The sequence below is a fragment of the Fringilla coelebs genome (assembly GCF_963513975.1).
Source record: "Fringilla coelebs genome assembly, chromosome: 2".
NCBI lineage: Eukaryota > Metazoa > Chordata > Aves > Passeriformes > Fringillidae > Fringilla > Fringilla coelebs.
In genome coordinates this window covers 4,539,936-4,556,886 of record NC_140029.1, presented here as the reverse complement: position 1 = coordinate 4,556,886, position 16,951 = coordinate 4,539,936, and the positions used below count along the sequence as shown (strand labels likewise).

Below are 16,951 nucleotides of genomic sequence, written 5' to 3'. Positions count from 1 at the left end.
GGCTTGAAGTGACTAATTTTTAAACCTTCCTCACCCTGTAGGTGAGTCACTGCCCATGTTTACTGTGCCATCTGGAAATAACCAAATTCATCAGAGGAATGAAGCCCATTCCTAATGTTCTAGAGCTTAGGCTAGGAGGCATCCCTAGCCTCATGAGCACTGCTAGTTTTTTGGTGATCTCCCTTCTGCCAAAGACAGCACAACCCCCTTGTCCTTCAGCAGCAGGCAGAACCCCTGCAGGAGAGGTTCAGTTCCACTCCTGTGTTCCCACCTTCTTCCAAAGGTCTCCCTCATACCAAAGATCTGAACTTCAAACTCAGTTTTAAATAAGATTCCAGCTTTTAAATTGTATTAAGAGATGTGAAACCAAGTGCCAAAGCTGCTCCTTCAATACTTAAGAAGAGGGTTTTATTTTTTGGTTTTGTTTTTTTAGAGACACTATTTACAAGAACATGGGGAATGGCTTCAAACTGAAACAGAGTAGGGTTAGATGGGGTATTAGGGAAAACTTCCCTGTGAGGGTGGAGAGGCCCTGGCACAGGGGGTCCAGAGAAGTTTTGGCTGTCCCTGGATCCTTGGAAGTGTCCAAACCAGGTTGGACACTGGGGCTTGGAGCAGCCTGGGACAGTGGAAGGTGTCCCTGTCCATGGCAGGGGGTTGGAACAAGATGATCTTGAAGACCTCTTCTTACCCAAGCCATTTAAAAATTCTTTGATTTGAAGGTAGTGAGTAAACACTGAAAAAATGCTACATTTCAGAGGCAAATAGAAAATGAGACTTGCAGGACAGCAGTGAGAAAAATCAGCTTTTTCAGAATGCTGCATGCCAGGTCTGATCTCTTACCTCTCTTCCCCCCCTTCACCTCACTCTTGTAGTGACACAATTCTTTCCAGGTTTTTTTTCCCCCCTCCTCTGTCAAGATGTTAGTTTTGGAGAGGAGTGTTTGTTAGCAAAGGTTTTTCAGAGCCTGGAGAGCTGTGAGGAGGAGAGGTGAAAGCAGGACACCCCTGACTCATCAAGTCTATCCCTTCTCCCTGGGATGAGCTGTTCCCAGCAGCACTTCCATACCCACTCTGTGGGGCACCACTCATTAGAGCATCCTCCTAGCTGTACTTACTGCCTGCTTTCAGGAATTCCTCCTCATGCTTTTTTAGTGCTCCTCTTCAAGGACACTGAATGCTTAGAGACATTTTCCAGTCTGTTCTCCTAAAATGCTGTAACAAACCCAAAGTGCAGAAGTTTTCCCTGGGTTTTTTTCTATCTGCTTACCAGTGAAGCAACCAACCTTGCCAAAACATGGAAGTCAATGGATATGATGTCATGGGAACACCCAGCTTGCTGCTGAAGACAAGTTCAGGGCTCTGAAAGCAGCCTGTTCCTCCTGGAGGCCAGGAAAGTACAGCCATTGCCATGGTCACCCAGCGAGATCCCTGGATTAGCTGGGATAATTGGGTATGGAGAGGTAAATAAACAAGCACACACCTTGGAAATCCAGCTATGAACTCCCTGTACTTCAAGGCATGACCTCTGCTATAAAAATGCCATGACTTGTTCTTCAGGCCTGGCTTGTGGCACTGCCAGACTTTATTTAACACGAGATCTGGGTTGTGTCAGCCTGGAAAGGCCAATCCCACCCTCCTGAACCACCTCCTCCTCACCTGTCACAGCAGCTCCCACCTCTTTCCTCCCTTTCTGCCCAGAAACAGCCACCATCCCACACTTTCACGCACCTGCTGGGCTGGCAGGATGGGAAAGGGACATGACTGGATCTGCCAGGGCAGGCAAGGGAAGGGAAGGAGGGAAAGATTAGGATAAAACCCGAAAGTTCATCTGTGTCAGGCACAAAGACTGGAATTTGGTTATTCTGGTGGTGTTTCCTGTTAGGAAAGTTGTGCCACACCTCTGGGGAAAAGGTGTAGGGCCAGGCAGCTTCCCACTGCTCTGTGCCATCCTTGGTGGCCACAGGAATGTGCACAGGGAGTCCCAGGTCTCAGAGCACAAACAAGGTGATGCAACTCCAGTGGTTTTATTTCCCTGGCAATTAATAAAGGGAATACAACAGATGGAAGGCTTTTGCTCCCCATTGCACCTGACCTATTTAGGATATTGCCATGCAGAGTTTGATTGCCATCATGGGTGTTCCTTGGAATTATACAAGGGAGTTCAAAGGCACAAACAGAAATCAGCTTTCTGCTCCACATTAGCAGGAAGGACTATTTGACTAGGAAACAAAAAAAAAAAAAAAGAAAAGAAAAAAAAGGGAAAAAAGCTGATAACCAATGTTATAATGATGTGTTTGATTAATTAAAAATAAGAATCATGTTTTTTATTCATATTTGTCCCAATGCTTTTACTTAAAAACTTGGCAGGACAATTTAAAAGGCAGTTTTGATTCTCGAGTGAAATAAGATATGCTTTAAAAAAAAAATTCTCTTTTTTGAAAGCAGCACTGATCCTCCCCTGCTATTGGAGTAGTTTATTTCTCTCTCTCCTTCTCATACATTCATACTTTCCTCTTTCCCCTGGCTAATACTGGAGAGGGAGCAGCTCTGGGAAATGAACCAGCTTTGCCCGTGGCTCATACATCATTACAATTGTTAACCAAGTTCCACTATAAAAATCTTGATTACACAGGAGAACACAGAGGCATGCAGGAACACAGCTTCATTTCCAGATACCAGATTGAGTTTGTAGGGCAGGAAGTTAAAAGACTTTGTTATGCTCTCGGGTTGATAAAGTCTGCCAGGACACACCATAACAGCAGCTCCCCACAACCCATTCCCCCGCACAGCAAGAATTCCAGTGCAGGAATAAGCTTCCTTCTACTCTGGCCAGGGCTTACATCCCACTGTGTGGTGATGGATGTGTGATGGGAGCTGGAATTGGATGGTCCTGAAGATCCTTTTCAACCCAAACCATTCTATTCACACCACTGGAGCTGATGGTGCTCAGGGCACTGGAATTGTGGAATTTTGCCCACTGGCAACTGCAAATGCTGTTGTGCACACCTGCCATGGAGGAAAGCTCCCAAACCTGGACAAAAAGCTGCATCTGGTCACTTGCCAAAGACCAAAGGTCGTTCAAGGTAAACCTGAAGGCTCAGCAGAGTGCAAATGAAAGTTAATTTTAGCTGGAACATGTAGCACACAGCAGCGCTCATAACCACAGCTCCTGAGAAATTCTGTGAACTCTCCCCATCCCCCACATGGTTTATCTCAGCGGTTCAAATGCAAAAATCTGGCACTTTGGATCATGTGAAATGTTTGTGTTATTCCCTGAAGGACTTTGCTAGTGAGAAGTAATGAGAAGATTATTCTCTGACAGTTAAGCTGAAGCATTGTGACTGCATCAGATGTTACACTGCTCCAGCAGCTCCCAGACTTTTGGGAAGTGTGACCACCTTTGATCTCCTCTGTCTTATTTGCAACCCCAGAGTCACTGAGAAGAAGAATGAATGAAATTAAATAAAAATCTCTTTAGTCAGAGAAAAGGTAGGATTGATGAATCATTTTCTGACACGCCTCACACTTCTGTAGCAGACCAGGCAGCACAGTGAATAAAAGCACAGCCTTTCCAAACCATGCTCAAGCAGCACAGTAATACTGCCCTGAACAGCTCAAGCTGCTGTAGTGTGCTCTGGCTTGAATCATGGAATGGTTTGGGTTGGGAGGGACCTTAAAAATCATCTCATTCCAACCCCCTGCCATGGGCAGGGAACCTTCCACTAGACCAGGCTGCTAAAAGCCCTGTCCAACCTGGCCTTGAAAAGATGCCACAACTGTTAATTTGTCACACTGCAGACACTGACAGTCAAGGTTTCTGTATCAACAGGTATCATAATGGAGTTCTGGAAGCAAAGTTTCCATTTACAGAGAAAAAAAAAGTGAGGAAAAAACCTCCCTTGAGATTTCACAAAGTCACAATTTTGAAAACAGATCCAAATCCTGCAGTCAAAACATAGCACCCCAGTATTTGATTTTCTATGCCAAAACTACTGCTGCCAATGGTATTCTTCAAATTCTTTTCTTCCCAAATGCCACAATAAAATGTTCAAGTTGGCACATGCAGGACCCAAGCTCCCTTATGATGACAAAGCCTTTTTAGAAACCCCAAATCCTGATCTTCTCTGGTGTGAAGCTTCTTATGGAAGCAAAGTAGGAAGCAGAAAGAGCCTGGGTGGTGAAAAAATTCTCACATCTGGCCTTGACCTGAGCCTGAGCACTAGGTGGGCTCCAAGGTGCTCTGCTGAGAGCCACTCTCCCAGGCAGATCCACTCACAAATATCAAGGAATTATCTGAGAGATGGCTGACAAAAGCATCCAATTATTTTTCCCCTGTCAAATGGCAGGAGCTGGCCTTTAATCCCTCCCTCAAGTGGAAAGGTGACTCTCAGTTCTTGAGTTGTCATGTCTTTTTCTTTAAAGCAAAAATGCCAGTTTTGGATCCCTAAGGATGGATTCTTCTCTGTATTTAGGGAGGAGAAGCTTACCAAGTGTTGCTGCAGCCTTAATACCTTTCCTATTTTAAAACAGGGCCAGACTAGGATGTGAGACCAGCATTTTCCCTGAACACATTGCAATCTAGCTTAATAGCAGTTTTTCTAGTAAATAGGTACAAAAATAAGCCAACCATAAAGCTAAATAAAATCAACTAATTTTAGTACTCTCAAGCTGAGCAAAGAGGACAAAATCTACAAGTAATTTGTTTTTCACAATATCAAATTATTAGTAAGCAGTAGTGAGGGGAAAAAAGGATTGCAGAGTGCAATTACTGTCTTAACAGATTCCCTTCAAAAGGGCCTAATTATGACACATTAATTGTATTCGGTGAATTGTAATTTTCACTCAAATAAGATCTTCTCCCCCATCTAGCTTGTTTTCCTCAACTTCCCTCCCCATGACACCCTACAGGTTTCATCTGTTAGGGAAGGACTCTTAAAAAAAACCTCAAAATCCAAGTCTAGAACATTCATCCCCAGCTGCCCTCCCTGTAAAATACTCTTAGACATAAAAAAGGCAGCGAGGGCAGTGGGAAAGACAGGCAAAACAAAGAATGAGGGAAGAACTCTGAGGGAGGAGTGAGACCAGGGGGAAAGAGGTGCTATTTTATCAGCCTTTGGCAAAAGAGGGAGCAAACATTGACTCTGGCCTGAGGCTTTCTGAAAGCTCCAGGGCTGACTTTGCTACGTGGCTGCTCTCGGATGTGCACGGCCAAAAGTCCATGGGACAGCCAGCCACACCTGGGGCAAGGCTGCCGAACTGGCTGGGCCTGTGGGCAGCAGAGTTGCTCCCAGCCTAAGGAGGAGAAGTTTTCAGAGCTCCTTGGTGAGGCTCTCAGGTGATGCCAGGCTGTAGCCATGATGTTTTCTGAAAAAACCCTTTGCCAGGATTTTTCTCCTGAGAAGGCTCAGAGGAAAAGAAAAACGATAATTACCTGCTGCTGTGGAATGCAACAGGTGGATCTTTGATTGCTCTCATGTAGTTGTTATTTAATTAATGGCCAATCACAGTCAGCTGGCTCGGACTCTCTGAGAGTCGTGAGCTTTTGTCATCATTCCATTCCTTTTCTATTCCTTTCAAGCCTTCTGATGAAATCCTTTCTTCTATTCTTCTAATATATCATTTTCTTTTAATATAATATATATCATAAAACAATAAATCAGCCTTCTGAAACATTCTCATCAAGGTTCTCATCTCTTCCCTCACCCTGGGACCCCTGTGAGCACCACCACACCGGGCTGCTGCATCCCTGGCTGTGCCAAGCAGGCGCAGCGAAACCGAAGCCGTGGGGCTGGTGCAGACTGGAGCTGTTGTGTGCGATCTCTGACCTGGCTGGCAGCAGAGTTGCCTGAGAGGGGCTGGCAACAACACCCTAAAGGAGCTGTGGGGTGCACAGGGAACCCTCTGGTCTCGGGGGCTCCGTGATGCTGTGGTGGCGTGGCCACAAGGAAGGGACGGGTACAAGTGAAGTGCCAGCGCTTGCTGCGGTGTGCTGGCATGGCTGGCCTCACATACCCCGCGTTTCTCCCTGAAGATTTCTCCCCCAGGTGTGTCAGCCACCTCTCCCTCCCTGTCTCTTCCCCTCTGCTCAGCGCTGTCTGTCAATCCTGGCATTCCAGAAGGGCGCAGAATTCAAAAGCTGCCCTACCCCTGAGGGGACATTGGGCCATCCAGGTGTCCTTTGTCCCCTGAGACTTCCCCCCCTCCCTGGCTGGTGGTCCCCCATGTTCCTTCCCTTCTCCTCTCCCCGAGGTTAAAAGGAACAGCATCCGCGTGGTTTGTGAGTTCTGTGGGATCAGTTGCTGCATTCAGAGGCCTGTGGGCCAGAATAAAGCTCTGGATGGAAACCCTCCATCAGAACCAACTCCTTTTCCCTCACCATCATCTTAAATCTTCTCTGCCAAGGTAAACCTGAGCTCCTGCTGCCCAGCTTAGCCAAAGGTGTCTCTGAGGTGAAAACACCACAGGTGATGCCTTTTGGTCACGCAGCGAGAGCCAGACAAGCTCAGGCCCGTCCCGTCCGGCTATATTGGTAATTACTCCAACAAACACAGATGATATTTATTAAATAAATAAAAAGTGCACACACGAGGGTGCAAAACAAAATATAAAGAGGCTGCTTCAGAAGACCCCAAAGTGGGGCCGACACACAGATAGATGTATAGTCTCTCACAGAATGTTCTAGAAGCCTTCTGGCCGATCACAGGCTGTTGATGTGCATGGCCACTCCCAGGAGTGCTTTGGGAGTACCAGAGCCCTTTGTGAGCCCTTTGCTCCTCACCATAAACTGCCTGCCTGGCATTAGTTGTGGCTTCTCATTCCTTGAGGCCTGACGTTTGTTGTCCGTCCCGGGCCCGTCCCCTCCAGTGCCAGCTCCCACACTGACCTCCTGCAGGCTCTGCCCGTGGTGGAGGAGCTCCCTGGGCCTTTCCAGACGAGGGAGAAGCTGTTCATGGTGAGGTTCTCCCCTCAGCTGGGCTCTCCCAGCCCCAGTGAGCCGTGTCCCGCCAGCCCAGCGCCGCCACCCAGTCGTGCAGAGAGCTGTGATGGAGGCACGGGCAGAAAGGAAAGTAAGATCTATCTAGTCCTGGGCTACTTAGAGTGCTTTGGAGGGCACTGAGCTGATGGATACAATTTCAGGTGTAAATGTGACCTTAGAACATGTTCTGTGTTTGCTTCATCAGTTTGGATCTACAGAACAAACCCAGCAAGACGTAGGACAGGCCTGTCAATAGCAGGAAAAAACACTTCCTTCTGTAAGGCAGCTGAGAGCTGCCTCCTTTACTTTGAAGATTTGATCTCAAGCCCTAATCTGTGCTGAAAGAGAAGCAACAAGTTCCTTCACTTATTTACACAAGTTGTTTGCATGATGAAATCTGTATTTTACAGCCAGTAGGAAAAGGGGGAGAGAGGTCTGTCCGACTCCCACTGGAGAGACACATGTGAGAGCCATTGTACCAGCTTCCTTTTTCAAAGAGAGCTGTACTTGACAATGACCAGACAACACTTCAGGTCAGACTCCTTTCACTTACATTGAGTGAGGACATTTCAAAAATTATAATATGTGGAGGCAATGTAATAGCTAGGGTGTCCTCACATATTCAAAGTCGTAAGAGCTCTTGAAGAAAATGAAGACCTCTGCAAGGTGTAGTAGCTTTTAAATCTGTCTTGCCAGATGCAATCCCTAGAGCTCACAGTCCTCTAGTTAGAGAAGGGGGAAAAAGGGAAAAAAAACCCACAAGAAAAACCCAAATAAGAAGAGAAAGATTTCTTCCGTAATGATCCAAATGAAACAAAGACATGGAAATTCCACACGGGCTTTCTTTCGTCCACTGTTTCATTTTCATCTCATTTCTACTCCAAATCCCAACTAATTTACACTTTATTCAGGCTAAACAGTTATTTGCTCACCTTTTACTTTCCTCTTTCCAGATTTAACTGACGCTGTTTCCTTGATAAGGAATGAAATGCAAAGTGGTAAAAAATGTGAGCCTGGCACCTATTTCCACCTCCCCTGCTCCTCACAACAGCTCTTCTGCCCTGACCCACCAGGATCTGAATGCAGGATTGCCTCAAGCAGAGCAGAGCCCCTGGATATAAAGCTTCCATCGCTTCTCTGAAGAGGAGAAAGCTCCTTTAAAGGAACAGTTAGTGGGGCTCTAATCCCTAACTCAGGGAGAGAAGCACATCCTGAGGGATGACCATGGTGAGCCTCTTCCATTCAGTGTAAGCAGCACTCCTATTTTGGGTTATTTTATAGTACAGCCTCTGCTACTCCCACACAGCCTCTTTTGGCAGGGCTAATTTTGGATGGAAGAAGGTGCTAGAATGCTAATTTGTAAAGGCAGAGACTTTTTGGTCAACCCAAACCTGGTATGTTTGCTTGCTTGGGTCAAAAACACATCACAGGCCACAGCTGTTCACTGGATTAGTCCTGAATTACAACTGCCAGGTGCTTGTCCTTTTTATTTTGCAGGTATCCAACGACAACAACAACCAAAATAGACTCATATCACCATTTAAAAACAGGAATATTTTTGCATTTCAATACTATTTTCACTAGACAGATCTGGAGGGATTTTGACACTGCCACCTCAAAACACTCCAACGCACCACAGAAATTGTCTTTGCTTCTCAGGCTTTTGTTTCTTCAGCTTTCATAAAGAACGCAAAAATAAACACAAAATACCTTAGTAATTAATTAAAAAAAAGACAAAAAAAGACAGAAAGAGAGACTTGAAATGCAACCTGCCTTCTGATATTTGAACAAAGAAAGATCACATTTTAAAACTCCTTGTGTCTAGAAAGACAGTGAGACCCTTTCCAGCAAAATTAAGAAAGTGGAGCTGAGCCTGTTGGGCAATAGCACAGCACCACAAATCAGATTACAAGAGCAGCTGAATCTTTCCTCACATCTTCATTCCTTTCAACACTCAGGGAATGAGATCTACCACCAATTAAGGAATAATGGCTGCAAGTTCAGAACTTGTTAATGTGTGTGTACATCACCCTCAAAACATGAAGGCATAAATTCTGACTCCACGACACACTAGAGGTATTTAATACATATCCCTCTTTATCATTCCTCTCCTTAATAGCTGGAAGAAATGGAAGGGAAGATAACCTCCCACCAATTATGTGGGAACTGAAGTTTGTGTTTTGCAGAGGGGGTCGTTCGACCCAACATCCACACTGACCTTAAAACTTGGGAGCAAGTTTATAGAAGGGGTTTTTGCTCTCCCCGTGCACAGAACAAACTGCCATTAGGATAAACAGCAGATATAAAAGCCTCTTCATGAACAGAATGAAAAACTGACACTGAAAGACAGGAGCTGTGCATTCAGAGCACAAGTTGGATCCTTCTGTGGTTAATCAGACCAGAGCTCTCAGGGGCCTCTCTTTCACAGAGAAGCTGCAGGATTAAAATTTACCTGTTCTCAATAAAAACACAGCTTGGAAATGCAGTGGGATCAGCAGGACTACCACCACCTCATACAAGAGGCAAGATGAGGCAATGGTACTGTCCCTGCAAGCATTTAATGCAGTCCAGATGGACTTCAAGAAAGCTGTGAAAAAAACATGAGGTTTTTTAAAGAGTTCGACTATTCTTTTGGTCAAAAGCTTGTAGGAGAAACAAAATTAATATGAAGAGAACTGCAGTGAAGATAGCAAAAAAAACTAAATGATCTTGGATTCAATTTCTCACAGTTCTTATAATCTCAGGGTAGGCAAAATAATAAAAGACAGAGCAAAGGAATTCCATTGGATTATTGAAAGAAATAGCTAAGAACACTGCACACAGTTCATATTGGGCTCTTGCCACCTCTTACTTAAATCTGGCACTGGAAGAAATGCACCTATGCAGACAGGTGTAAAGCCCATAATCCATCAGGAGTAGGACACATAGTAAAACATCCATGAAATAAGGGACAAATACATCACACCCTTCAATACAACAGACCATTTTCACCTTTCACATAATTCTTAAGTAGCTCTACATGTGAATGAATAAGAATTAGTGAGAGTAATAACACTTGACACCAACCTGGTAACTGATCCAGAGATCTGATAGGATTAGGAAGGATACTGTATCATAAAACTGGAAATGATCAGAAACACTTTGGCTGCAAACACTTTGCAAAACTGGATTGACTGCATTGAAGTTTCCTGTCTTGGAAATAAAATAAATTTTGACTTCACACAGCTGCTCTATTTTTGTACCATCAGAACAAGTGTTTCAGAACTGCCATTGTGAATCGCAGCTCTGTGCTGTGTTTATCTGCTATATGACAAATCAGAATTGGAACGAAAGCCAAAAAGTATGCCTTAAATGACCTGAAAAATGATATTCTGTCATAGTAGCTTCCTTCCAAGAAGAGGAATTAAAAAAGGAAAATTTCTAAAAATGCAGCTGAGCAGTAAAGCAAGCCCTGTAGTGCTGAAGCCTTTCACAAATGTTCATTCCCCATTCTGGCACAGCAGCTTCCAACACTTGACGCACACACTTCCAAAGTCACTGGGCACCAACACTACTGTAACCACCACATCAAATCTGCTCTCTCTTCTCACAGCCTGCTACCTGGTTGTGGTCCATCACTGCCCTGGGAGCATTTCCCCATCCCCTCTCTGCTCCTGTGCAGAGCAGCAGCTGTGCCGTGCACCTTTCTGTTCCGCGAGCGCGGGAGCGCAGCCGCGCTGCTCCGGCGCTCCTCGCTGCCAGCATCCTCCTTCCTCCTTGGCAAAATGTCAGGGCAGCTCCCTGGGCTGGCAGTCCTGGGACAGGCCTGGCTCAGGCAGGCAGCTGGGAAGCCCCAAGCTGGAGGGGTGTAAGAGCAGAGGAAGGTGTCCAAGCATCACTTTGCAGCGCAGCTGCTGACGTGAAGCGAAGTCAGGCTGGGAGGAGCATTTAAATCAGGAAAAGATTTTCTTTTTCTACACCATCATGCACAGCCCACTCCCAACTCCAGCAACCACTTGCCCAAGGAGCTTAACACAATCCAACGCTTGGCACTATCCAGACACTTGCTTTTAGTAGCAGCATGTGAAACATTCAAGTACCAACAGTAGCAGCTTTGTAGCTTTATACTACTCGTTGCAAAGCAGAGAACCAGCAAGTACTTTTGTGATCTTTAAGTCTTCTGGTTTCAGGCGGGGAACGAGATAACAAATTCATCCTCATCAAAAGTACAGAATAAATTCTAACTGCACTCCACTGAGTCATTACACACCAAGATCTGATTTGGGAAGCAGAAGCATTTGTAATCTTACAATCTCAGTGGGTCTACTTGTGAATAAAACCTCACATGTGCTAAACCAGTGGTAGTCTTTAAAATATTTAACTTTGCAAGAAGTTAGAACTAGTTCAAAATAGTAAAAGCTTTGGAATCAGATTCAAAGCATGTTTTTTTATGTAGGAAAAAATAAAAATCAGAGGCAAGTCTAGCTGAAACCTTCCATCACCTGTAATACAAGTGATACGAGCTGTTAAGCCTAAGTGAAGCATGTGGGTGTACTGAGGGCAGCACATTTCTCCCTCTTAGACCTCCAGTCATATTATTAAAGGCCTGTCACATTTTTCCTTCTCCATTTCTTCCCATTTCAGAATCCCCCTAGACATGTAAGGAGATAATATGCTTGATAGTCACTTTTCCTACCTGAAGTTATTTTTTTTCATCTAAGACATGCTGAATCGGGTGATTAGTCCAATCAAGTCTGGTTCCTCGATTCTGGCAGAAGCCAATACGGAATGTTTGAATGTTCCCTGGAGTTATGAAGCACACGCCACACCACACTAACAGAACCAGTCAAATATGCATCACTCAACACGGGGGAAAAATTATTTCATGGCCTCCATGGCTACTGGGCCACACCTTGATATCTCAGACCTAGTTATGGTTTGTTTTTTTTTTTTTAATCTCTATTTATTGATCATAAAACAATGCCAGCCTCTCTCAATGCATGTATTGATCCCAGTGTGATACCTTTTGATTAGAGAGATGATGTGGCCAATCCTCTTACACTCGAGGGGCAAAAAAAGAAAGAGCTCACAGACGTCCAAAAATGCAATGACGGCTGAACGCTCCCCATTGGCTGCGAATTTTGGCATTCTTTGGCTTTTTATTACGTAGGGGAGTTAAGCAGAAGAATAAAGATTTTTTTTTTTCTGTCTACACTGGGAACCTCAGGACCTAAACTCCTGAAGCAAACACAAAGTTCTGAAGGAAAGCCCCGAGGGCTCTCAGGAAATTAATCCCCACTCAGCTGACTAGTCATCCCACCAGCAGCCCAGCACCGCTCCTCCTGGGATCTCATGACACAGATGAAAGAGCAACTACACGGCAAAAAAAAAACCCAAAAAAATCAACAACTCGAAACAAACTTCAGCCACACTGGTGGAGACAGAGAGGGAAGATTCGAGGCGACACGGTTTATCTGAAAACAACATTGAGAACACACACATTCTTTGCCCCGTTAACGAGCAGCACATGGATTCCCGACAGAAGGGGCTGGTTGTGCCCAGCCATCACTTAGTTTAGCAGGAAGATGCCGAGTGATTCTCCCGGGAGCACCGGGAAGATCTACCAGAGCACCCAATCACGATGCAGAGCAGCTTAAAAAAGCAAAGAATAACAAAAAAAGCATCCTCTGTCTCTAAAACACGGTCAGTTCGACTGGCAGATCAACTCGCTTCGGATTCAAACGCCGTGACACAGCCTAAAAGAAATCCTGGGGACCAGATATGCAGATTTCCCGAGCAGGGGCAGGACAGGGCAGCCGGGGGATGCTTCTTTCCTTTCTCCCCTCCCTGCGGGTCCTCGGAAAGTCGCTGCTGCTGCCACTCCGCCGCGCCGGGCACCGGCCCCGTCTCCCGGGAAGGGAGGGGGAGAAAGGGGAAGGGAGGAGGCGCCAGCGCCGAGCACCGGGACAAAGTTGCGTTGGAGCCGGAGGGGTAGGAGCCGAGTCGCTCCCACCCCGGAGAAGTTTGGCCCCCTCCTCCCCATCCCTCCCAGCGCCCCCAGCCCGCAGCCCCCGGCCCGCTCCTACCGCCTGCGGCGGGGTCCCGATCAGCATCTCCAGGTAGTAGCCGCGGCCGGAGTCTCCCTGGAGGTTCTCCACCATGGCTAAAAAGTTGAGGGTGCCGCCGGGATCCGAGGCCAAGGCCAAGCCGTCCGCAGCCCCGGGGGCATCCTGCTGCCGGCTGCCGCTCGCCGGCCGCAGCACCACCGGGGCGGGCGGCGACCCGGCGGGGGCGGCGGGGTGGGACACGCGGAGCGGGAGGGAGAAGAGCGCCCGGCAGAGCCCCGCCGTGCCGGCCAGGAGGAGCAGCAGCAATCCGGGAGCCGCCAGCGGCGTCCCCATCCCGGCGGCAGCGCCGGGGCCGGGAGTCGCTTCCCAAGTGCGGCGGCTCCGGCCGGAGGCAGCCTGGCTGCCAGACTGGAGCAGCCGAGGGGGGGAGGAGGAGGAGGAGGCGGAGGAGGAGGAAGAAGAAGAAGAAGGGAGCGGCTTACCCACGCCCCGGCTCCATCTCCCCCTCCCCCGAAGCGAGCTCCTCCTCGCGTTTCTCCCGCACGGCCCCCGGGCAGCCGGAGCGCTCGGAGCTCCGGGGGCCGTGCGGGGAAAGTTGCTCCGACCCAGAGCCCACGGGAGAAACTTCCCGGCTCGGTTCGGCCCTGCCCGCAGCCCCGCTAACGGGGCGTGACGGCACGGAGAGGAGAAAAGTTTCCGAAAGCCCTAAAGGGAGAGCGGCGGAGCGGGGAGCCGCGGCTCCGCTCGCCGCCCGGTGCGGTGCGAGGGTGCCCGGGGTTCCGGGCCCGGCCGCCGCCGTGGGGAGCCGCTCCCAACGCCATCCCCAGGGAGCCGGGGCTGTGGTCGGCAGGAGGAGGCGGAGGTGGGGATGCGGGGTCACTCGGGGATGCGGGAGTGTCCCCGTGTGCCGGTTCACACGGCGGCGGCTGGTGCGAGGAGCGGGCGTGTGTGTGTTTGTGCGTGTGGAAATTCAGCTGCTGCACCGGTAGGAGCGAGGCACGCAAGGCGTCTGCTTGAGAGAGCATGCGAGGCTTTAAATGTCTTCATCATGCACGGAATTAATAACGGCAGTCAAGAGCGGCCTTTTGAAAGATGGGAACACTTAGGGTGGAATTAGTCTCGACATCTCTGGAGTAATGACAGTACCTGATGGATCGCTGGATGGAGCGGAGAGTCCAAAAACCTTGAAATGTAGCACTGGGCAAGTCTAAGCAGAGTCACTCTGTGGTTGTTTCTGGCTCTTCCCCCAGTCCTCGGCTGTAGATAAAGTTGAAAAATATCCAGCTGAAGTCATGTGTACTCTCGGTGTCCCCTGATCAATTTGCTGTCCTAGGCAGCCACCTGGTCTCTCCCTGTGTGTAAATCTGTGCAGAACTGTGTGGACTGAGATCCCTTCTCTGCCAGAGTAAACTGAAAGAGCTCCAGCTCCCCCCTTCCCTTCCTTGAGCTGGTGTAATTGTCCACAAGATTTCCAGGTGTTTCACAGGTATTAAATGAAGTTTTATTAAGAGGTAGACAGTGTTTATTCCTGGGAAGGCTGTTTGGGGGAAGGATAATTGGGTAAGGCTGTTAACTGTAGGCATTTGTCAGAGTTGCTCGAAGAGGATAATCCTTAAAGAGAAGGTGGGAGCCCACCTTCCCTTGCAGAAGGAAAAGAGGTGTTTTCACATTTTTTCACTGATGTGTTTGTTACTCTGGCTATGTCACCTCAAATCTGGAGCCCTTGTGCTCATTTTGTAGGTTCTCCCTTGGATCAGTTCAGTGCTTCTGGTGCAGCTGGATGCTTTTCCTCCTGCATCCATGGCAGGAGGGGGATACAGACCCTGTCCTGGCTGATGGAGCTCTCTGCAAGAAGGAAAATGCTGCAGGGGAAGCCTGCAAGGACTGTGGCCTGGCTGGGGGCTGGAGGAGAGGTTATAAATGAAGCTTCCTCTCAGGAGGTTGTTGTGCTTATGGGGAACCACACACCTTGGTAAGAGGTGAAATTGTGCAAAGTTCCCCTGCTGCACAAACCTTTCTATTTGCCTGACAAGTGGGAAGGTGAAATATTGCAGCCCTGCTCTGTCTGGTCTCACCTGCTCCAGACAGAGGGAAAATGCTGCTGGGGGCTGATGGCAGCTGAGCACCTGAGGGAGTGGCAGCCAGGCTCACACAAAGAGGTTATCTCCGGGGTGCTGCAGTAATGGCTTTTCCTAACGTGGCTGGGATAGTGACAGGCTGCATTGTAGGGCCTGTCTAGTCGCAGCTGAAGCCAAAGGGGAATTAAAATGCTCGGGGCTCTTCATGGGTGAGCTGAAAACTGGAGAAATGCCCCCGCCCCTTTGGAAAAGGGAATGGGAAAAGTAATCAGGAGTATAATTGAACACCCCCTCAGAGTGGTAGGGATGTATTTAGAACAGTCAGCAGCTATGTGCATTTTGTTTTAATTCTTTTACAGTACAGTAAGTCTTCCCCCTTGCTGCTGTTGCTAAGATACATTACCACACTCCTGGCTAAAGCAATTCCAGCCAAAGGAGTGCATAGTTTTCAGAGCATAGAAGATATAGCATAGCCTTTAAGTGTTGAAGAGAAAACTTGTCCTTTATTTTCATGCTGTTTGGTAAAAGTTGTTCTTGTCCTGTTTTCCACAGCATCAGTCTCACAGTAAATGCTCATCAGGCAGCTGCTGTGTGTGAGATGCTGTGTGTGAAACCTTCTTGCCCTGCCATGGCATCATCCCAGCAGGGCTGGTGTGCAGCATGGGGTTTCTGCCTTGCCTCCCCTGTTCCTTTATTTATTTAAGTATCTGAGGAGGATTAGGCTGTGCCACGTACAGGTGAGAAGTTCCAGTGCATTTCTGAACAGGAATGGGCCTTAAAAGTGCAATGTGAACAGCTGCTTGGGAAAGGAGATGTAAAAAAAAAGTCCTCCCAGAGAGCCAAATGTGACTGCATCCAAGATGTTCCTCAGAGGGGAAGTCATCTGTATGCAATGAATGCCACAGTCAACATGCACATTTGGGTTTTGATGTATCACATACAGAAAATTACTGAAATGCCAGAAATAGGCTCAAGTTTAAGTGTCTGTACACTTTGGAGCCTACAATATTTGGTGAATCTTGTTTTCCTCTATTTTTGTGATTCCAAATATGTGTTTTTTGAGTAAATAATAATAAAAATTGTATCAGTCTCTGTAAATAAGCCTCTTTTTTTTTTTTTCCTTAAACTCAGCTGTCCGAATATAATTTTTCAGGTAAATACTGACTTTAATCCAACTCTGTTTTAATTCAATTTGATGGCACCGTGGTGCTTTAAACCTTGAGCCACTTGACAGTGAATTAACATTTGTCTCTATAGCACAGCCTTCCATCAGTATTTACAGAATACAGAGAGAGCGTCACAGAAATGCAGATGCTCTGTGCTGTGGACAAGGTGTGTGAACTCAGTCAGAGGGGACAGTTGCTCTGTGGAGATGTTAAATCAGTCCTGTTGAGAAAACCAGCAGGAACAGAGAAAGCATCTGAAGATGCAGAGGAAGTGCTGGAGCTGATCTGAGCAGAAGGAGCTGTGTGTGGCTAAAAAGAGATCTCTCCCTCCCCAGGAGGAAGCTATTAGGGGACTGCTCAGATCGAAGTGTTTATCTGCCCAGCTTCTGAAGGAGTCAGGCTGACCTGTGCTAGTGTTACACAATGATAAGGGCAGATGGCCACAAAGACTTCTGTCCTAAAACTGCTGTGTCTGCTTTCTGTGTTCTTGCTCTTAGCATAATCAATACTTTGGTTTTAAGAAGAGTGATTGTTCCTTACTGTAATTCCGCAATGCTCCTGAAGGAAACCCAGCTGGACCTGCAAAGGGTTAATTCACAGAATTCAGCAGCCCAAGGAGAGGAGGGGTCTTGTTCTTCCTGAATGTGACTGGGAAAAGGTCTTCTCTGTCTGTGACTGTCTT

At 47.3% G+C, this 16,951-nt stretch overlaps 1 protein-coding gene across 1 annotated transcript in view; it reads right to left on the bottom strand.

The window, feature by feature from the left end:
• The window catches only part of BACE2 (beta-secretase 2), a gene marked incomplete at its 5' end in the record, with an annotated part of 50,067 nt that extends 36,543 nt beyond the window's left edge, over positions 1-13,524 (bottom strand). The window contains 3 exon segments of the mRNA XM_084226250.1: positions 13,044-13,451; positions 13,453-13,503; positions 13,507-13,524. Of these exon segments, the coding sequence (XP_084082376.1) occupies positions 13,044-13,451; positions 13,453-13,503; positions 13,507-13,524 (477 nt within the window).
• Positions 13,525-16,951: the final 3,427 nt, after the last annotated feature.